Source organism: Astatotilapia calliptera, chromosome 17, assembly GCF_964374335.1.
Source record: "Astatotilapia calliptera chromosome 17, fAstCal68.1, whole genome shotgun sequence".
Lineage (NCBI taxonomy): Eukaryota > Metazoa > Chordata > Actinopteri > Cichliformes > Cichlidae > Astatotilapia > Astatotilapia calliptera.
This window is the reverse complement of record NC_137438.1, coordinates 1,829,421-1,852,633: the sequence shown is the minus strand read 5'-3', so window position 1 is coordinate 1,852,633 and position 23,213 is coordinate 1,829,421. Positions and strand designations below refer to the sequence as shown.

Here is a 23,213-nt window from a genome sequence, read left to right as displayed (position 1 = left end):
GAAAAGGCAACAAGAACATGCCAATATCCCAGAACATAGGCAGCATGTCACAGGTAGAGGCGGGGCCAGACTGTGTAAGGACAGTGAATGAATGATATTGTTTTATGATGCATTATACTGCTGAGTTATAAGAAATACTGTTCGCAGAAAGTCATCGCCTTATTTGTCTGATTAGAAGAGAACAGAACATGCTGGAGTTTTCTGCCCCATCTCAGCAGGAGCAGATAAACAGGGAGCCAAGGTCGTAGCTTAGGCGCCGTGTGAGAGAAAGCATGTGAATGTTTAGGCTTTTATGATAAGGTGGGGGCCACTAGAGGCTATAAGAGGTTGATCAATGCTCCACCATTTTGAGATCTGATGCTGTCTGCGTACGGTGTCCATCTCCCACGCGTGTGATCATTAAAATCATCGTTTGACTCAACCCGGCCGGACCAGTGTTGTTTTTGTGGTTTTTCTCTTGTCTCCATCCCCAATATTTGAATCCGTAACAGGTACCAATCACACTTTGTTAAAATAAAAAGTATTTTGAAATTGTGACAGGTTGTGAAAGAAAAGTGTTTCTTTCTTCCTCGAGTTTCAGGTCATGAGCAAACATCACAATCTTAAAAGCAGACAGGAAGCATTGACTTTGTTCTTTTTCCGTTTTGTCTCATTTTGTAAATGTCTTAATTCCTCATTTAACCAAAAGAGAGCATTGGATTTTAATATTCTGGAGCTGACTGGGGCTGCAGAGCACAGAACACATCGTGTTTACTGCTCAACACATTGTGGGAAATCAAAGATTAACATGCCGAGGTGCTTCACATGTGGAACCAGAGTGAAGGACTCGATCTGTGATCAGAAAATTCTTACATTAAATGAAAGTCATCTTTTGGAAACTGCAGATTAAAGAACATAAAAGAGACAATTTACACTTCCACATAAAACCGACACATTCAGAATGGAATAAGTCATCATACACACCCGAGTGCACTGTCACAGCAGTTAGTCTCACTTAAAGAAGTGAAGTTTATACTGTAGTAGTTTCCTTTTGCATTCACAGAAGGTTCTGGATAAGATCCAGTGCCATTCAAGTCAGATTTGGACTCTTATGAATGGAGGCATAGTAAAAGTGTACTGCAAGCAATTCCTGGAACCTTTGTAAATATTCGTCATCGTGGCTACTTCGACTCCGGGGTTCCAGTAGGGCAAGAATCCAACAAGCTGCCAGAGTTGAATCCAAACGTCAAACACAGCACCAGCAGGACCAGTGTGACCCTTTCTAGAGTCGGTGCTATTGGAGGATAACACCAAGGGACCAAATAAATATTCTTTAAAAACTTCCGCTTGAACAAAAACAACTAAAACGTGTTTAAAGATCCACAGTGGGAGAGAATGGCAGTGATAATCAGGGTCTGGTGCTTTTGATTGAATGCTGAATAAGAATAAAGGCAAGCAGTTGGCTGATCAGTGTTTGCAGTTTTTAAAGTCTGTTTTCTATATCACAGTTAACTATATATATATATATATATATATATATATATATATATATATATATATATATGCAGTAATGCAGCGTCTGCATTACTGCAGCTGCAGCCCCAATCCGTCTGTCGATCTCCGGCTCCCTCCTCCCATCACTCGCGAACAAGACCCCGAGATACTTGAACTCCTCCACTTGGGACAGGGTCTCGTCCCTGACCCTGAGTGGGCACTCCACCCTTTTCTGGCTGAGAACCATGGCCTCAGATTTGGAGGTGCTGATCCTCATTCCCGCTGCTTCACACTCGGCTGCGAACCGCTCCAGTGCAAGCTGGAGGCCCTCACCCGATGAAGCCAACAGAACCACATCATCTGCAAAAAGCAGAGATGAGATTCTGAGGCCACCCAAGTGAAAGCCCTCCGCCACTTGGCTGCCCCTAGAAATCCTGTCCATAAAAATTATGAACAGAACCGGAGACAAAGGGACTACTGCGACATATTGCCGGCTATGCGAACCAACTTCTTGCAACGGTTGTATAGGGATCGAATGGCCCGTAGCAATGGGCCAGACACCCCAAACTCCCGCAACACCTCCCACAGGACACCCCGAGAGACACGGTCGAATGCCTTCTCCAAGTCCACAAAACACATGTAGACTGGTTGGGCAAACTCCCATGCACCCTCAAGTATCCTGGAGAGGATAAAGAGCTGGTCCAGTGTTCCGCGACCAGTACGAAAACCACATTGTTCCTCCTGTATCCGAGGTTCGACTAACGGACGAACTCTCCTTTCCAGCACCCTGGCATAGACTTTCCCAGGGAGGCTGAGGAGTGTGATCCCCCTGTAGTTGGAACACACCCTCCGGTCCCCCTTCTTAAAAATGGGGACCACCACCAGGGGCTCTGCCACCAAGGAGTTGTTTAACTGCCTCAGTGACCTCGCCCCCGGAAATTGGCGGGTCATCCCCCTCATCCCCAGATTCTGCTTCCTCCTCGGAAGACGTGTCAGTGGGATTAAGGAGGTCCTCGAAGTATTCCTTCCACCCCCCGACAATTTTCTCAGTCGAAGTCAGCAGCGCTCCACTAGCACTATACACAGTGCAGGTAGAGCACCGCTTTCCCCTCCTGAGACGCCTGACGGTTTGACAGAATCTCTTCGAGGCAGTCCGAAAGTCTTTTTCCATGGCCTCAGCGAACTCCTCCCACACCCGAGTTTTTGTTTCAGCCACTGCCCGAGCCACATTCCGCTTGGCCTGTCGATACCTGTCAGCTGCCTCCGAAGTCCCACAGGCTAACCAAGCCCGATAGGACTCCTTCTTCAGCCTGGTGGCTCCCTTCACCTCTGGTGTCCACCATTTGGTGCAGCAGCTTCAGCAATGGAGATGCTGAACATGGTCCATTCGGACTCAGTGTCCCCAGCCTCCCTCAGAATGCTGTTGAAGCTCTGCCGGAGGTGTGCGTTGAAGATCTCACGGTCTTAAACTATTCGGATTCTGATATTTCTCTATTAGAATATTTACTTTTCAACAATGTTCAACTGTTGGTATTATTTGGTGTTCAAAACAACTATCAGTTAAGCAAGTTTACGTAGACCTTTAATAAACCAACAAAGACTTTGAGCAGATAAACTGCTCTCTCTCTTTTATTACAGCGAGCCTCAGTAGACACTCCAGTTCGTGGCACTTACACAGGTTTCATTTTTCAGTCCAAGAGGTGGCCAAACCTTGTCTGCTGGGCAATACACACACACACACACACACACTCACACACACACACACTCACACACACACACACACACACACACACACACACACACACACACACACACACACACAAGAATCCGGGTCCCCTCAGTGAAGCAGGCATTTCCTTTGATCCGGCTGCATGTGTGACTTCACCCCGCGTCCTCCAGTCAATTTTGATCATTTTAACTAATGAATCAAAGTCAGTGGAACACATTGTCTCACTGCTTCCTATGTTATCCAAAGTGTCAGGAGAAGCGGTGAGTTGTGGGACTGGATCTGCCCCTGCTTTCTCATGATAAGGGAGGCAGGGCAGTGCTTCTGGTCTGCAAACAGCTGAACACTTTGCAGAAGAGTGAGAACTGACGATACAGCAGTGGGAGAGAGAGCCTGAGGAACAACGGTGCAGCCAAGGAGACCACAGAAGCACTCTTCCCCCAAATCCCCGACTCTGTGGAGAGAGAGGGGAGAAAGACGCGGTGCACACACACAAAGACATTCTTGGCTTTCAGTTTAAAAGAAGAAGAAGAAAATTACAATACGTGGGGCGCGATCATTTGTTCTGAGATACAAATTCAAGAAGAAAGGCGTGACAGCCGGCTGCAGGACTCAGTTTTACCATTAGCGCAACATCTCCCGATACAAAGTGAGGGATTGTAGCGCAGCGCTGCATGAAGGATAAATCCATCCGGGAGAAGAGAGCATCAGAGACAGGATGAGAGCGACTCTGCGGATCAAGTGGCTGACAGTTTTACTCGGTGAGTAGCCCACGCGTTCACATCAGACAGCTCCACTGGTTTGTTTGTTCAGCCTTTCTGTCAGAATTCGGGCTTTTCTATCGTTTATGTCTCTTTATCTCTTCATTGTGCGTGAAAGAGTGCTGCAGCAACAGGTGCTGGATCCCGGTGGTCTGTGTGACACGTTTTTTAAACTTTTGCTGTCTGTTTGTTCAACCTCCTAAGACCCAAACTCTTTAACGGCATGCATTTTTAATTTCTCTTTGCTACCTGGGCTGATTGGGAACTGACGAATGTAAAAACAAAGAATGATCTTTTTACCTGATTTTGCTCTACAAAGGCCTGATATCAGCGTAGTAGGACATTCATTTGAAATTTCAATAGCACAGGGGCAGTATAACGTCCTCACAAGTGGATATCAGACCTTGTACATATGTGGACGCCAGGTCCTAGGAGGTTAAGTGCAGTGATGAACCAGTGAGCTTTTAAAGCGTTTAAAACTCCTTTTACTTCTAACAGTCTGGTAAAATTAACAAAGCCATGCTTAAGTTATAGGAAACATAAATTGTAGATGATAACCAAACACAGAAGTCAACTGTAAAGTCGTCTGCATGTGCATATCGTGCTGGACTCTTTTACATACATCACGCCTTAACAGTGATGGAGCACACGAAGTACACAGTGCATTACAACTATGAGCTTAAGATGTGAAATCAGTGGAATAAACTTATTAGCATCAAAGCAGAAACACTAAAACCTAAAGGAATACTTCATTAGCTTTCCACTCTGTAAGTTAAACCTGGCTGTTTTCTGGGGATTTGAGGTCAGGTCTTAATTACTGACTGCAATCGTCTGTAGGTGGAAGTGTGCAGCATCTCCTCACAAAAGTCTTGTGTAACCTTTAAAATAGAAAACAGCGTTGTCACTTGTAAAATCTAACATTTTATTTACTCATGTTGGCACTGCAGAGTTGTTTCTTTCCCCTCGTCGTGTAAATTCATCCCAAAAAACATGTTCGTGTGTGTGTGTGTGTGTGCGTGCGTACTGTAGCTACATAAATGCCAGTTCATTTCTAATCTTTCTTCTCATCCCCTCTGCTATATTATGTGGTTGTAGAACAACAAACTGTAGCTCATATGTAGGATGCAGGTTATGGTTAGGTAGTAATGCTGCATCACACAAACACTGCAACACTCTAATGTAGAAACTAGAAAAGTGTAAATGGTACATGAGCTCAGGATCAATGAACCGAACAGTGACAGATGAAGGAGTGAGTTTGGACTGACGAACACTTTAAGCCTTTTTTATAGATGCTTTTATTTCAAACTCAGATTCTGTCTCAGCGTTAATAATAAGAGCTCTTTTCTTCTTTGCTCCGTTTTTCCACCGTTTTTGTCTGAAACTTGCAGTAAAACAGTCACAAACACAGACCAAGTGGCGCACTCGGGCTCAGACCTGAAACATCTGCCTCCACCCCCCACAGTCGAGGACTCACCACTGCTTCGCCCTCCCTCCAAAAACACACAAAGTCCACTCAGAGCTTTGCAGAGAGACAGAAGGAGCCTGAATAATGAAGTGCAACCCCTGACCCCCCTCCAGGGCTGAAAGACCACAAAAGTGTTTTTCTTTAATTACGCACCTGCTGCTTTCTCACCACTGCAGTAGGTGATTTCAGACGGGAGGCTTTTATTCATTTATTTCTTGTAAGCGTGTGAAAAAGAGTAAGCGACACAGCCCCAAAATTCCACCCGAAGGCTGTCAGCACCTTTTTTTCTAAAGATAAACGCTGGCATGTTTTTGTGCTTGTGAACAGCCACCTGTGTCTATTTGTTTAACACTATGTGCATGTAAGTAAATGCTCCACACATGTGCAAGACCTACTGCTTTTGTCTCTGCTCTATGAGATCACTCTAAAGTGAGCGCTCCTGATGTCTTATTGTTTTTATACATATATGAGATTTCAGTGGTGCTGTGGTTTGCACAGTCCGCTGTAAAACTCAAGCTTGCAGAGCAGCCTGCTGTGGCCACACGTTGCAGGATGGGAGCGTCTCCATGAATATGAATCACTGGCCTTTAAGTGCAGGTCTGGATTCACAGACTGTATTACAGCACACAAACCTTTGCCACTGACAAACACCAAGCATATTATATTTAAAAAGACCTGAATTAACAATGAAATGAATCAAAACTAAACAAACTCTTTGAACACTAAGTGAAACTAAACTCCAGAATATGAACCACAATGAAAACTCGGCCCAGTGATGTGAAAAAGAAACGTTTTCACAGGAGTCACTAAATGGAATCTAAGAACTGGGAAAAACCCTGAGATTCAGCAGCTTGTAGCAGAGATAACTTGAAGTAATCAGGGTTTTCTTTACAATATTCCTTCATTTCATGGAGCTTTGTGCGTAGTGATTAATGCACAGCTCTCTTGGGGTCCCGCTGCAGCAGGTGGAGGTCTGGACTTTGACTGGGGCGTTGCACCACCTTGATTCTTTTCTTTGTCAGTTGCAGATTTGAATTTAATGCTGGTGAATCATTGTCCTGTTTGTGCCGAGTGTTCGCTGTCCTACGGGACTGATAATAGACATAGTGGAGTCTGCAGGGTGCCCGGGTCCTGTGGCTGCAAAACAAACATCAGCTCTCCACCACCGAGCTTCACAGCGAGCGGGTTTGTTCAAACGCAGCTTTGCCTGTAAAGTAATGCTGCCATGGTCTTTGACCCTTTAACACCAACTGTATCCTGTTTGATGCGTGAGAAGATGTTGAAACCGTTACATCATCAGTGTGATTTCTCCCCTGAAAAATAACTTGCACAATACATTTTATTACTTGAAGATATCAGTGCTTACTCAATAAATAAGATGGAATTTAAGAAGAAGGTATCATTTCTTATCAGTTTGCTCCCGGACTTCCTAACTTCTTCTCACACCATCTGCTTTTCCTTTATCACTTCCTACAAGAGAACAGACAGTCAGGGTTCCAGGTTCAGTCAAACACCAGCGAAGAAGCTGCCTGCCTGGCACACTCGTCTGAGTCTGCAGCAGCCAGTCGATGGGAGAAAACCGAGTAACAATAGAAGGGGGGAAATACCTTATCAACATCCCAGTTCCCAAGGAGGGTGTGGTGACAGGAAATGACCTTGAGCAATCAGGCCTTTTTCTACAGAACTGTTTTTAAGTCATTGTGGTTTCATTGTGGTTTCAGTTCAAATGAATGTTAACATAAAGATGAACTGAAACTGGAGTGAAGAAGGTCCTGGGTTTGAATCTGGTCTTTCTGTGTGAAGCACGTTCTCCTTGTATCTGTGTCGTGGGTTCTCTCAGGTCCTCGGGCTTCCTCCCACAGTGCAAAGACACGCACTGAGTGGGGTGCTGTCTCTCTGTGTTAGCCCCGGGACAGCGACCTGTCCTGAGTGGACCTCGCCTCCTGCCCTAAGGCTGCCGTCATAGCGTCCGGCCCATCCACACCCCTCGGTTGGATTATGGAGGGAAATACATGGGTGGGGCTCCACAATGTTGTGCACCCAGTTGCAAACCAGTGGAACCAGTGAATGCTAATTAAGTAGATACGGACAATTTGTTGGTTTGATTTAAACTGACTAACTAGTTAAGTTAGGCTCTCTCGTGTTGCTGCATTCAAACGCAGTAATAACTCTGATGTCCATGCACTACAAGAAGAGCGCTTTGCCAACATGCGATCCGTGCTGTGGAAACATGTGAGCTCTCAGGTTTTTTCATTATTGTCATACGGAAGTTGTTCATTAGTGACAGACATATTATTTAGTTTTAAATGAATATATATTGTACATGCCTGTGTTTGCTGGTCCCTGCTCACAAAAAATGGATGCGATGTCATCCCAGTGTCCTCCTGTGTGCTCGGCCCTGTGGTGCAAAACCCACGAAGCCTGAAGCTAAAAGGCTGCTGCTGGTAAATATGTAAAGACAGAAAAAAATGAGATTTTTGTAGATATAAACTTTCATATGCCACATGTCATAACATTTACACCTCACAAACGCAATAGCTGAGAAACAGCTAAGCAGCGTCTGAAAGCACCTTTACTCTGCAGACGAGCTGATTTTAAAGGCCAGACACTTCTGGCAGCCACGTGCAGGTTTTATCAGGGAGGAACTTTTACTCTCCGTAAAGCCAAGCCATTCATAGCTGTCCATCGCTGCAGCCTTCAGCTTCACCTCCAGAACACACTCCTTCCCTCCATGCTACGCTGGCACCCAGGTGTCCATTAATCATCGCTGTGGCTGGTACCATCAAGGACGTGAGCTTACCTCCTCCTCGTTCTTCGTCTTTCACTCCTTACTGTCTCAGCACGATTCTCGTCTGCCTCATCAGTTTGCGAGCACTCCCCTCACGTCTCAGCTTTCAGAGCAAACACAAAATTGCTGTTGCTCCATTAGCTGGGATCAAACTGTTTGTGATTTACCCTCCTAATAAAATATTTGTTCGTTCAATAAGAAACACCCTCACTTTCTGCTCAACAAGATCAAACGTTTGGTTTTAGCCTAATTTGCTTGCCTGGTTTAAATCATTAACAGTAAATGAAAAAGAAAGAAATAATAATAATGTGCATTATTTTCCAACACCAAGTGTATTTGATAATGGGGGTTTTTTTAATTAGTACAACAGCAAAAAGGGATATTTTGGGTCATCAGTACAGGTCGGTGTCATTGATGACATTATAACTGTCACACCTGGACTAAAGGTTTGGCTCCAAACTGGTCTGAGGATAAATAAACATGTATGCATCCTTCAGTCACGTATGTTCTGACCTCAGAGGAGGTTAGGCTTCAGACATGGTTACAGGACAGAAGAAACTGAGTGTACTCGCATGTGACAGGAGGAGCGAGCTGACGCATGTCTAACACTCAACTTTTGCAATGAGAGCACCGACTTGTATAAACACACATACCAGTCTGCTTCCAAGGATAGGGAGTGTGTTGTTTGTGGATAATGTGTGTGTGGTCAGTCGTTACCATGTGGCTGGTGGAATTACTGCTCTTCATCTTATTCCTCTTTCTCACCGTTTCCCTCCCTCCTCCCTTTGGCTCGTCTCTGTCTTTTATTCTCACCGAGTGCTTTTAGATTCACAGCTTCTCGCCTCCTTTCAGTAAAGCAGAGGGACTCCCTTTGCTTCCTTACCCACGCACCACCAGCAGCCCACCCCAGACCCACAGAGAGCTGAAATACCTCTCTCAATAGGACACAGATGGGGGTCTAGCTGCAGCGGTCTGCAGCGAGGAGGTGGCTCATCCGTGCGCGACCGAACGAGGGGCCTTTGTGTGGACTGTCAACAAGCTAATGGGGTAGCACTGCCTTACCAGCGCTTTGGAGTGACAGCCACATTCATTTATTCCCTTGGCTCAGTTTGGCGTGTTCACATCAGGCTGAGCTTACAGTCAGACTGCTTGGCATGATGGAGCGATAGCTGACGCTCACACAAAAGGCCAGCCTGCTGGTTTCTCTAAGCCCACAGATCAACGTGTACTGAGTTCTGGCTCTCTTCCACTGTGTGGCTTTTGTCCCGCCTTCCTCCCTCACAGCTGGTTGCCCTCCCCGAGCCTGCTTCTGCCAGAGGTTTCTATGTATTTGAAGGGAGTTTGTCCTTCCCACTGTCGCCAAGTGCTGGCTTGAGTGTTTTTCTGTATTATTGTCTGTGCCCTACAACGTAAAGCGCCCTGAAGCGACTGTTGTTTTCATTTGGTGCTATACAAATAAATACAAAGTGAAATCAGTGTTTTCTGAGGAGAAATGTTTTCAGGAATACAAACGTGAACAGCTGCTCAGGAGACACGTTTTCATAAATCATGGGAGCTGTGCCAAAGACGACAGCACATTCAGTGAAAAATGAACACCTGATACAGTCCATAATAACTTCGAATGAAGCTTTTGGTTACTTTAAGAATAGAAAAATGTAATTCCTATCATTAGTACAATAAACACACATTCTGGACCATCCATGCATTTTCTTCAGCTTATCAAATGTGGGATGACAGGGGAGGGCTGGAGCCAATCCCAGCTGCCATAGGGTGAGAGGCGGAGACGCGCTGGCCACGGTGCCAGGCTAACACGGAGACAACCACCCCCAGACGAGTTTAAACCCCCAGTTTCATCTCCAACAGCTTTCGTCATGAACCTTCTTTTTGCATCATCCTTTATATCACTGCTGGTTGTTTGTCGAGGCCAGAGGCCAAACCGCTGATCTTTAACAGGAGAATGATGGGAGGCCGTCATGGTGGACGAGCCGATGGTGGCTCTGCTGTCACAGCTCTGCTCGGTTACCACGTGTGCATCTGTGGAAACATCGAGATTTATGTCTGGAACCTCGGTGACAAGTTAGAGTGCAGTTTATTAAAAACTGTCTCGATGACATCAGCGAATGTTTGGGTCAGTAAAACAAGCAAATTGATGGAACTGATTTCTCTGATAAATCACTTGGTTAAATAAAGGCACAAAGTTTGCTGTCCTGTTTTGTTACAACACCTTAATCTTTCTCTTTATTTTTAATCCTTAAGATCAGGCTCTAATACTCTGAATCCACCTTTTAAAAACAGCGTGTAGACTGTGGTCCTTACAAGACAGCCAACAAACATGATCACATAGAATATTATACACTACTGGAGATTAAAGACAATAAATAGAATTTAGGGTTAAAAGTCTAGAGCAGTAATACTGATCCATGTAAGACTGCTTTGACCGTTAATGTTCTACAATTTGCCAATAAAGCCATTTCCTGTGTGGTGAGGCGCTTTCATACTGTTTCACTGCTCCATTTCTAAAAGAATGGCTCTAAAAGATCCTTTAATGTTAGCTAATACTACTTATTTAATAAATAGTTATTTAACAATTAAATGTTCTCTCAGCCAGGAGTGAGTGGAGCGAGATGAAGCACAGGCGGTGTTTCAGTCATGTGCTCGGATAATGTTCTCAAATTAAAACACCATGAGTAGCAAACGCCGCAGCGAACGACCGCTGCTGTAAGCGGTCAGCCAAGTCGTTTCCTTTCCTCACTTTACAAATCAAAATGACAGAAAAACCAAGATGATGACTCGGCTGTTGGTTTTTTCTCATGTTGTCAGTTTGAAGTTTTATTTAAACAGAAGTAAAGACGGGCGGAGGTTTCTCTGCAGCTGTCAGTCATGATGCTACACCCAAATTTCACATTAATTACTAAATAAAATATTATTGTGGTAAAAACGACGCTTTGAGCCCAAAGCAGCACAGATGACCTGCTGACGGTTGGAGGAGCTTTATTGCTTTAACCCAGCAAGGTGTCGGTAACATCCCAAACTAGCCGGTTCTCAGGCAACACCTCGGGGAATAATGTGCTTCAGACTTCCCATTTCCTGGAACAGACTGAGGAAGAAGGAGCTTTTCACCCCACTGCATGCGACCATTACATGTTTGTATCCGAGTACAGATGTTCTGGTGTTTCCTAAACTGATGCTAAATGAATATTGGCTTTAAAAACCAACACACGCTCAGCAGACAGAAACACGTCTGCAGCCGCCCTGATCGCGCTCTTCCTTTGCAGTAGCACTGGTGTGTCGGTTCAGGTACCTGGGTTTCCTGTAACCCAAATTTATTTATATACTGATGTTGATCCAATTCACAAAGTCCCAAATCACTGAGCTGTTTTGCCTCACTGAAGGGAGCCAGAAAGAAGAGCCAGGGAAAGGACAGCAGGTCATTTCCCACACAGGCTGCTGTCTGACGCCCAGTGATGTCTGACAGATCACTGAAGCATAGAGTCAGCTGGCTGATGGAAGTCATGGCAAAATTCAGATCAGAAAGGTCAGACAGCTTCAGACGACGGAAGATGTTCAGAGGAAACAGCAACAGATCGAGGTGATATTTTAAAATTCAGAGCTCGACAAGTGTCCAAGCACAGGAAAGGACGTCTGTTACTGAGAGCTGTTCAAATGAAAGATTGTGACAGCTTGTAACATTTTATTTATATAATACAAACAATGTATTTACAGCTTCACTGTATGCGCTGTAAAGTCTACAGTCCTGAGGATGGGCCGTCTATGTTCTCTCAAAAAGAAACGTCAGGCTTCACGACAGAATAGCTTTCAGTCCATTTTAAACAAGCTTTGCTCCACAACAGACGGTGGCCTTTCTTATCAATATTAGCACATGGCTTCTTTTGTGGCTGGTCTGTCAAACTGTGCAACGATTTCCATGACAGTCGTGTTTTTATGTCTCCTGGAGATCACTGCTGTCCCACAATCATCTGTGGCCTTGTCTCGTGAATCTTTAGATGACATCATGTGCTGTAGATGACGAGATATTCACAGTTTTACATAGTTCCACAATTTGTAGATGCAGTTTCGTTTAGGTTGAGTGAGCATCTTTCCGTCTCCCTCTCCACGATGCCAGGAAACCCAATCAGGTCATCCTGCTTCTTTTTCAAGCTCTACATACTTTCTCTCATCTTGTTGCTCCGTCTCAACTTTTTAGAGGCGTGTGGCTGCCATCAAATTCAAAATGAGTTAGTATTTATCATGAAAGGACAGAAAATGTCCCACTTTAAATACCTGTTTATGTACTATATTTAATAAAATATGATGAATAAAATGAGCTGATCGTTTCACATAGTGAGCGAGCGTTTGGGATTCGTGGTGTGAGCTCTTTGTGTGGATGTTTAAATGTGATTAACAGGTAGTGTGTGTGGTGAGGAATGTGTGGCTGAGGTAAACAGAGGCTTGGTGCAGATAACAGCAGGACTAGCTGCTGCCGTCACATGTTAAGAAGCAGATACATCAGTGACAGGATCACCGGGGTCAAGACCAACAAGACAGCACATCTGGGGGAGGGGGCGCGTGGATTATGAAGACGCGAACAGTGCAGACAGGCCTCACCTCTGACTGCACTCGTGTAACAGTGGTTCAGCTGATTGATATTTTTGTATTTGTGGATCAATTTCTGCCACACAAAGTAAGAAAACATACGAGCATCTATTAGGAGAGCCTCTAAATTCTGAAATGCAGTGAAGAAAAAGCAGGTTATCTGCTGTCAGGAGACTTAGCTGCAGATAACGCTGACACTCTTAGTCTCTGAGTAGCAGTGTTAAGGCAGCGGGCTGACAGGAGACAGGCAGGCACGGCTCTGCCAGCCTCCGTCTGCCCGAGAGGATGCAGCAGATTCACGGGGTAAACTGACCGCTCACATCTGCTTGATGTTATAACACAAAATTATATGTTGAGCAATATTTCAGAATGAACCAAACAAACTGATCATTAACGTGATGATGCGTTTGTCTGGGAAACGGGCCGTGCACTGTATGTAACGGCACTTTACTGGTTTGTCTGTTTATGCACCAGTTTGGATTCAATCATTAGGTATTATTCATCTCTGGCTCTTTTCCAGAGTCCGTCCTTTGTCCTGTCCCTCCTCTAACCTGGTTCTGCTTTCTTCCTCTTCCCACCGTCGCCCGGCTCACTGGAGTCATCTGATTGATGGGTTTTCAGGATTGTCTTTATCTTACGATACAAAGCACCTGGTTGTTTTTACTAAACTGACATTGAAGCTGAATTGTAGGCCATAAGAAGCTTGAAGCACAGATGCAATATTGCAATATGAAAGAAATGTATTGCTCACTTTCTATACAGTGACGATGCTAAAGAGGAGTCAGCTGACTGAAAGCTGGATGTGAGCGTACAAACGCCACAACCTTTCTGCTCAAACATTAAATAATGAACACGATGTGCAAACTAAACTACAAGTTAGCCCCTCGTTTCACGTCTTATCTACTCAGGACAGTTTGGTCATTGTCTCTCATTTAGCATGTGTGTGTGTTTGCATGTATCAGCAGAGATCTATGGTGAAACTCCAGCGACTGAGCATGGAGCGAAGCTGCCATGAGGTCATACGAGGGTGTATAAGGCCATTGTTTTCTTGGTGCTGAGGAGCGTTCGCAGAGGGCACTCCAAACAGGCTGTGGTCAAGGGTGTGGTGCCTCCAAGTTTATTGTGCACAGCATCCTGTCCTCGTCCCTATAAATAGGCCAAGAGAAAAAGATAGCTTACAGTTGTCAGCACAGCAGGAAGTCCAGGAGTAGCTGCTTCGAGCTGAGGAGAGCGGCTCCACTCACTGTGAACAACAACAGCACAGAGAAAGAAATGTTCGATTCGAGCTTTTTCATGATGCGTACTTTCCTTTTGCTTTACAGTTTCTCGTTTGTTGCCAGCAGCAGCAGATAATGTTCATTAAATTACAAGCAGACCACGTGGTCAGTAGCAAAGAGCAGGCAGACCGCGAGCTCAGGAAGTGGTCCAAACATTTGTCTTCAGAGTAGGCGGAGACTAAAATAGACATACAGGTAAACAGTGAGTGCTTATTTGATCTGCATTTTCTGGATACTCCAATATATTAGGCTGCAGTTCTCTACTGTATGCACTAATATGACTGTACTGCCCCCAAGTGACTATTACAAATGCAGGTCTATAAGATGCTGTCTTTGATGGGTTTGATGCAGAGCCTCATGCAGCTGTGCTGTGAAGGTAACCGCTCGTGTCTTTTCCTCCTCAGGCTTTCTGTGTCACAGCGTCTATGCAGATACTGCTGCAGAGACAACCACTGGGACACCTGCTGATGTCACAAGTGTTGCTGCCACAGATGGGGGTGAACCTACAAAGACTACAGCCACAACTGTGTCAGCAGCAACAGCAACAGCAACAGCGGGAGTCACTACCAGTCAGAATAACACCGACAAACAGAGCACAGCAGTGCAGACAACACAGACTATCCCAACTCAGAGCACACCAACTCTCAAAGCAGAAACAACAGGAACAAGCCCCACAGCAGCTCTCACTTCTCCCACCAAAGAGGCTACGACTGCGATCACCACTTTGACCTTGGCTGCTACACCCACGCCAGCCCCATCAGAAACAGTCACTAGCCCCAGCACCCAATCAGTGCTGAGCACTAAGCCTTCCACAGTAACGGCATCAACATATTCTCTGTCCAGTAAAATCACTGCACCATATGTGTCATCAGCAAACGAGAGCACAAACAGCCCCACAGTACCAACATCCAGCGCTCCAGCTTTGACCACTGTAGCCGCGGCACAGACGCTTCCCACAGGTAAGGACTTTTGTCCCCTGGATGTGAATCTGAAAATGAAATATTTAAAGTGAGAAGACACCACAACAAATACTTAAACCTGACCGAAGTAGTATAAATAAGACTGTGAGAGCGTGGCGTTCAAACTGCGCTCCAATGACATGAAAACTTGGATGTGAACAGCTGTGAAAAAGGGTAAAAGGTCTCGTTTCCAGGTGGAAGCACGGCGTGCGCAGGTTTAGGTACCATGTGAATGATTTTAACGTCGTGTATTTTACAGGGAAGAAGACGCAGTTTGCACTTTACGTACTTTTAAGTACTTCATAATTCCTTAGTAATTTTGGGGAAAGCAGTATTTCTGTCTTTCATGGTATGCATTTTTGATTATTATTCGAGTGTTCCTACTTTAAGTATTTGTTGCCTCATGTGACGGAGACCACACACACACTCCTGACCCTGTTAAACTTGGTATTGTACAAGCGTTGGTCCATCTGCTCAGTTCTTCAAGTAGCTGGAAAGTTAAAGGAGGTGGTGTTGACTGTGGTGTATTTTGTTCTTTTAATACTTCCTCCAAACCTTAAAATGTGACGTGGCTGTCACTGATTGGCTGGCTCAGAGGGATCTGCATCACTACGACGACGCTTCCTTATTCTTGTTGTTCTTGTTGTTATTTCTGGTCCAAGTTTCCACCGAAATCCCTGAATCTACAATAGTACCTGGAGAGGCCAGAGCGAACACTCAGCTTACAAACCCAGGGGACTCCAGCACCTCCTCCATCACCTCCTCCATCACCTCCTCCAGCACCTCCTCCAGCACCTCCTCCATCACCTCCTCCAGCACCTCCTCCAGCACCTCCTCCATCACCTCCTCCAGCACCTCCTCCAGCACCTCCTTCAGTGTGAAAAAAGGAGTTAATACAGCAACTACAGATTCAGCCATGCAAGCCACCACGGCCACTATCAAGACTCCAACATCCACCCAGAAGTTTGTTGTAAGCACTGAAGTGGCGCACATACAGCTTCTCTGTTGTTATCATTATTACTTGCATCTAATAGAAGTGTCGGTGCCTTTGAATGAGATGCTTGTTGTTTTTCTCTGCAGTATTTCCACAAAGGCAACGAGGAGGTAAGATTTTGTTTTGCTCTGATCTATTTGAAGCCTGCAGACTGAATGCCGTTACCTGTATCTATGCAGGGCAGAGTTTATTAGTAAAATCACGAATCACTGAGGGATCTGTGGATGCACAGTCACATGCTGCATTTCCTGTGCTTACACTCGTACTGTTCTAGGTGTTACTGAAACTTTTTACCTTTGAGCCTCGAAACTTTACAAGATTCAACAGCTGATGACCATTTGTGTTCAGACAGGCGCTGGGTGGATCTGTTAGGCGTGCGAGCTTTGTCTGAGTGGAGCAGTGAAGCCTGCTATTAAAACAAAACAACCATTTCAGTCACTGGGTGGAAAAAGTGTCTTAGTGGGAACCCTTCCTGCCTTTCTCTAGTTTCCTTTGTTCCCACAACTCTTTTTGAAGCAGCTTTGACCCTCTGAGTCCCTCAGTTGTGCCCTTTAATAGTACACCAGAAATAAGCAACACATCACAACACAGGAAAATACGGCCTTGGCTGTGGCCTCTGACCTTCCTGTCCTCCCACTGGCAGCACGGCAGCGTAGAAGAGCGCTTTCTGGTTCATGAAACAAAAAAGGACTTGTGCTGCGTGCATCAATGTTTTTGTTTAACAGCATTTACAGACGTGTCATTTTTACGCAGACCAAAGAAAAAGATGGCGAGAAAAATTTCAGAAAAGTGTGCAAGAGGCTGATGGAGAGCATGGACAACGGATCCTGCACCGTGAACTGGCTCGTCCAAAACGGATCAGTGAAAATCGAATCTGTGGAGATAAATGGCAAAGGTAAAAGAATATCCTAGTCCGTTCAGAAAGGGGACATTCACTGAGTTTATAATTCAGATTATTTTTCTCTGGAAATCAATCAATGTGATCCTGATCTTTCAGTGAACGAAAGCCTTGCGCAGCAGTATTATGACGAGCTCGCCCAGGTGAGGATTCGGCTCTTTAGATCAGCCTCGGGACCCTCGGCCTCTACAGCAACTACTTATTCCTCTGTTTGTTCCTCTCCTAGAAAGAACAGATAAAGACCGATAACAAAACCCTGATTGCTATCCTGGCCTCCTGCGGAGCCCTTCTTATCATGATCGTCATCCTCGGTGCCTGCGCCTCCCACCACCGTAAGCCTTACAATGAGAACCAGGTAAGAAGAGACATCCAATCCCACTATCCCCAGTATGCTTCCATTATAGTCTGAGTTTCCAGAACTAGTGAACGTATTAGCTGCTCGCTTTGCTTCTTCATTTATAATCTGACCTCTTTCAAAGAGGAATAGAGATGATGAAACAGGAAAAGAGATGTTCCAGATGCTTCACATTTCAAGGCTACATCAGCCAATCATATGTGCTTATTAGGTGCTTATAAAATCTTTGATGAGTGTTGGCCTGGGTTGTTCCAGACATGGTATTATTCGTTATATCTTCTAAGCTAACCGGTGATAGACAAACGATGACACATCGATTCATGTTTAACTTTTTATTCTGTGTCCCTGCAGGTTTGGTTCATGCTTTAATGCCACTAATTGGGATTTGATTCCCATCCTTTTCAGCTTATTTAGTACTTTTTAACACATGTTGGAGCTAAAGAGCAGAGAGGTTAGAATTCTGGGCTTTTTGTTTCCCCTGATTTTTCACCCCTCTCAAATCTTTTTTGTTTTTTTTTCCTTTTTTAAAATTTTGCATCGATGTGGTGGGACTATCGTTTCAGCAGAAACCAATTTTACTTTTAGCCACTGAACTACCAAATACCTGACAGGAGCTCCAGCAGCGGTGACCTACGGGGGTGCCTGACACTTTCAGAACTGTGTCAGGATCAAAACTCAGTGTTTAATTGGTTTTCTGAATATTCTGTGGAGAAAACTTTTAGCAAACGTTCTAGGACATATGACCGTGTGGGGACGATGACTGGGCAGGAGCAAAGGCCTCCTTTTTATCTGTTTTGATTCTGGCCTCTTCTTCTAGCCAAAATTCCTTCTGTGCCGAAATACTTTTCCAAAAGGAAAGTGTCGTATCGTGCAGTGCTTTCATTTAAAGCTGTGGTAGCCTGAATCCCTGATTCATCCACGGATAGTTGTTGGATTTGTGGACTTTGGAGTATGTTTAGAAGTTAAACAACAGTCGTGTGAGAGCAGTTAGATTCCACTCAGATTTATGAATTTTTTTAAGACTGTGTCTGTGTAACAGGAAGTAACAGTGGGCATGTTTTTACTTTGCCCTCTCAATCTCCACAGCAACACCTAACAGAAGAGCTGCACACTGTGGAAAACGGTTACCATGACAACCCCACGCTGGAAGTGATGGAAGTGCAGCCCGAGATGCTGGAGAAGAAGATGGTGCTGAACGGAGAGTTCAACGACAGCTGGATGGTACCTTTGGACCACCTGTCGAAAGAGGACCACCCCGAAGAGGAGGACACCCACCTGTAAGGACGGGTGGGAGAGGGGCGGGTCACAGGGCGCGCAACGCCACAACAAATCGAGCTATACCCACGCATCTTAAACTCTTGTCTCTCATGCCCTTGTAGCCAGGCAACACTTCCTCCAGAGCAGGTGACGGCGTGGCGTGTAGAAGCTGCTCGGTTCGATGTAGCAAACTTCATGAAACATGTTTGAAAAATGCACCAAATCAATCACTGTTGTGTTTATGCTGCACTTTTCCATGCGCGTGACTTCCTGTGGAGCACAACCTTTTCATATTGGTTTTTACACATATTTCTGTGCCTGTTTGCTATTGTACTAACAAAGAGGTTGCACACTGTGACCTGTTTTTGAGTGTTTTCTTGCATCTGACGAAGGAGCGGCAATATTACAAACCAATCACTTTGCATTCGCTCTTGAGGAACAGAGGTCATCTGCGTTGACCACTCTAGAGTTACTAACATAGAAATGTGATCAGGGGGCACTTTAAAGCCCCCAGTGATTTAAAGATAGAGGCTGTGCACTAACCCTACAGAAGGAAGGACACGGCCACAGAGATGCTGCTTACACTGGGCGGACAAAGGACCGGTTTGAATCCAAAGTGCCTCATATTGACTCTGTTGTGTATGGAAAGCCAGAGACGACAAATTCTTGTCCTTTAAAGTCATTCTGATGCAAACAGGCGTCATTTCTGTTCATCTGAAATCCTGTATTCGGGTTTGCATAGGAGAGCCATGAAGTTGTTTCTAGGGCCAACAAGGCAAAGCCCACATCTTTTTATGTTAGTGTGTTTTAAGTTGTTACCCTGAAATCTAATTTCATGGTGACCTGCTCATGTTGGACTCTACCATGTCAATTGTGGCTGTTGTACAATAAACACAAGCTATAATCATGCCAAACTACTTTTTAACTACTTTGTTAGTTGCATTATTAGTAAGCAGACGTGCGCCCATTCTCAGTCAGCTGAGCCACGCTGTAAATAGTTGCACGCTCTTTGTTGGTGAGGCTGGACGGAGTCAGGCTAAACCCTCACAGCAGAACCCCAGCTTAACACTTTTATTTTGAAATTCTCATCAGTCCAATAATTTCAATTAATATACATTTACTTTCACTTCAACCTATATTATGTGCAAGTGACTCAATCACACTGGGCTCTCCAGTCCAGCCAGTATGTTTGCTTGACTGCTGTGAGTGTTTGCGTCTGCCACTGTTATCATAGTTGTGTATAGTTTCTCACGTACGTTACTGTACCAGGATTTTATGTATTTATGGTTTGTTTGCTGCAGAAGGCAAACAGCAGGGGTCTGACACACTGGAAGCTGTAAAGCACGGATGGTCTCGACTGTTATTCTGTTGTACCTGTTCAGGTTTGAAAATAAATCTTTTTCCCACTTTGGAGACTTTCCTTTAAAATGAACCACACAAAGATGGCAGTTAGGAAAACTTGAACAAAATACAATCTTTATTCATTATATACAGTACATACAATGCAATACTGCAAGGCTTTCTACACATTCACTGTAATCCAGAGTAGTGCTCACTGATCATAGAGTACCAGCTTTAAAACTCCTGAGTCCCACCCAAAGAAAGACAAAGAAAAGTCGTATTTGGCATTGTGTGTTCTTACAAAGGTGCTTTGAATTAGTCTTGAACACAAAACTAACGCTACAGCCAGTGTGGTGAGCCCTGCATGTTATCAAAATGTCATCATTTTCTTACTTCTTCACATTTCTCCTCGTCCGAAACAGATTAGCAGACAAAAAGAACATTTATTAGTGTAAACTGTTACACTTCCTCAGTAAATTTAGGCCACTTCTGCTGATCCCTGCTACCTGTCTGAGATTAGTCACACATGAACATAGAACAGAGCATCTCCATCCTGGGAAGGCTCCATAGAAGGAATAAAGGGTGAACAGTGAGGAGTCTTGGCTGAAATAACTGGATACAAATTCCACATTGAGACCTGTAGGTGGTGTGTTGATGTCAGAAACTGAAAGGATCACCTCTGTGAGGTCATTAACGTGACCACACACACAGTAGGCCATTTGTTACAAACCACACATCGTTAAAGAACAGCTGACACAAAGTGTGGAGGGAAGCAGCTCGGCTGGTCTGTCCAAACACTCAAAGACGAAATCTTTGTCTCTTTTGTTTAATCTGTAAAACCAAACATCAACTTTCAGCCTGAAGCACCAAGTCAATGAAGAACTGCCAATAAAATGTAGTCGTTTGGAGGCCGTCTCCACACACTCGCCATCGTTCATCTCTACAGCATTGAAAACCTCTGGCCTTTATGGACACTTCCTCCTCCATGACAGCATAGCTCGTCCCAGGTGTAGACTGGTGAGGCTGAGTTAGGGGCTTAGCTGTCCTGACACCACCCAAACATTTCCAAACTCATCTCTGTGTGGTGGTGCAGTGGCTACGCTCCTATGGACAAACACTTGCTATGTGCTCAGATTAAGATTATTCATTTACTGCGCCTTGTTGAAGTGTCCTACCATTATGGTTGCCAGGCAACCAGAAAACTATGCTGACTATGTTAACAGTTACAAAGCTGGTAACAGTGTTGCAAGTGAAGCTTCCTGTTAGAGTGTATCACTCTATCAACACATGTCAAATGTAGTGCACAGATATAGTGTGGTATCCTCTGAGGCAAAGATAGTAACATCGTCATAGCAGCAGGAAGTCAATGGAAGCAGTTACACGCAGCTCACGTTATCATCACGCTGTTTGGAGGTCGAGTGTGCTAGAATTTCACTCACTGCTCTCATTTTACGAATGAATTTGATTTGTTCATATTTTAAAACACATTTTGGAGCTACAAAAGAATCGAGCAGGCGATGACAAATCCAGGTCTTTGTACGTTTGAAGCACAAAGGAAGCAAGAACACTGCCGTGGATTTGTGATGCATCAGCGGACTAACAGCTCTCCAACACTAAGCCCCACAGCTCAGGAAACTCAATTATGGAAGTTTATTAAAAAAATAAAAACAAACAGAAACGTTCTTAAGGTTCTTTAATTTCAAAATAAGAGCATTATCTATAATTCATGTGTCCAATGAATGAGATTGAATCAGTTGGCATCTTTGATTCAAACTATGAGGGAAAGAGTGTGAAACGTAAATTTGGCCTGCGTTACACGACTGTAAAAGAATCCACTCTTTCGTTAAACTGTGCCGAACGTTCTTTGAATCTCCCAGGAAGAAGTCTGTTCAAGTACAGCATACGCTCGACGGACGGTGCTCAAGAGTCCCAGCAGCTGTGTGACTGCGTCTGTAGTGTTCTACTGCATCACAGCTATCAGAAACAAAGCACTGGAAGAAATATAAGCGAAAAGGTTTCCTGTGAAATGCAATTAGTGAGAGTCTGACTCAGTCAGGGAAGACGGCAAACAGGAAGCGAATGGGGAGTAAGCACCTGCATGAAACACGGATCCCTCAGAGGTGACAGAGAAACTGCAGCTGCCACAGCTTCAGTCCATTTCAACACTGCTACACATATCCAGCTACTCGGACCTTCGACATCCTCCAAAAGCATTTTATCCAAACTTCCCAGCTCAATGTTTTCCTTCCGTATGTGAGGTTACAATCAGGTCTGTGTGTTACACATGGTTGGTAAGAAAGTCTCAGGCGTATAATAAAAATAAGCCGAAGCAGCTGAGGATCAAATTTTACAAACTGCAAATGTCTCCATGATCTGAAGATGCGCCTGTTCGTGGACCAAGGAGTCCTCAGCGAGGCTAATCGCACAATGAGAAGCTTCAGGATCTCCTTCTGTGTTTGTGTGATCAGGAGGTACAGCAGCCGGTGAAGGAAGGTTGTGTGTGTTCACGACAACAAAGGTGGGAAAGGTGACCCCAGCACATTATTTTGCCACCTGACCAATCAGCATGCTTTTATGTCACAGACTCTGCTGAACCTAAAGAACAGGGTGGGATCGTTTCTAGCTGTAACTGCAGCACATCCAGGTCAACCACAGGAACTCAGTCAACAGAAGATTAATTAGCGATACCGGTTTGTGCTTCTTTTTTTAAGCTGCTCTCCATTTTCGTGGGCCGAGCCAGCAGCTCGTTGGTTACACGATGAGATTAGTCATGAAGATCATAACTGTAGCCCAGTTGAGTTATTATTAGTGCTGTGAGCGTTGATCCAGTTGAAATCACGTTAACGCCATAACCGCTTTGAAGCGGCAAATCTCCGTTAGCGAGTTAACGCGGCTCGCTCGTTGGGCTGCACGCCACCAACGGGTTAGTGCTGTCCAGCCCCACGCACGGGCGAGCCGCGCTAACTCGGAGATTTGCCGCGTTAATTCAGGTATGACGTTAACGTCATTTTAATGAGATTAACGCTCACAGCACTAATTATTATCAGTACAGAAAAGTTGATAACCCAGACTTTAATATTCAACACAGATTATAAGCTGGAAGTTCCATGATTGTATATGTGACTGACTGATAATCAGACCAGAGCTTCATGCACTTCATCCTCCCATTGAAGGAACATGCTGCCAAACTGAAAACACCTTTAGCTGCTCTGCAAAGATCACGGTGGATACCTGCACCAGCACCTCACTCACGTCTCGTTTAAACTGTCCTTAGTAAGTAACTGCTAAATGTGGAGCCACAGAGTGACTGGACCCTGATGTTTTTT

The 23,213-nt window shown here is 44.7% G+C and overlaps 1 protein-coding gene and 1 long non-coding RNA gene across 2 annotated transcripts; one reads left to right on the top strand and one right to left on the bottom strand.

Moving 5' to 3' along the window:
* Window positions 1–3,234: 3,234 nt before the first annotated feature.
* podxl (podocalyxin-like) lies at window positions 3,235–19,953 on the top strand. The gene is made up of 8 exons (XM_026146346.2): window positions 3,235–3,960; window positions 14,488–15,042; window positions 15,705–16,012; window positions 16,123–16,146; window positions 16,790–16,931; window positions 17,034–17,077; window positions 17,161–17,289; window positions 18,376–19,953. Exons 1-8 carry the CDS (start codon window positions 3,918–3,920, stop codon window positions 18,568–18,570), a joined length of 1,440 nt encoding a protein of 479 aa, XP_026002131.2. The 5' UTR covers window positions 3,235–3,917; the 3' UTR covers window positions 18,571–19,953.
* Window positions 5,402–7,082, bottom strand: LOC145421629 (uncharacterized). Its single transcript, XR_013903002.1, has 2 exons — window positions 6,792–7,082; window positions 5,402–6,682 (listed from the first exon to the last, which is right to left on the bottom strand). It is a non-coding gene; the product is annotated as an uncharacterized LOC145421629 (long non-coding RNA).
* Window positions 19,954–23,213: the final 3,260 nt, after the last annotated feature.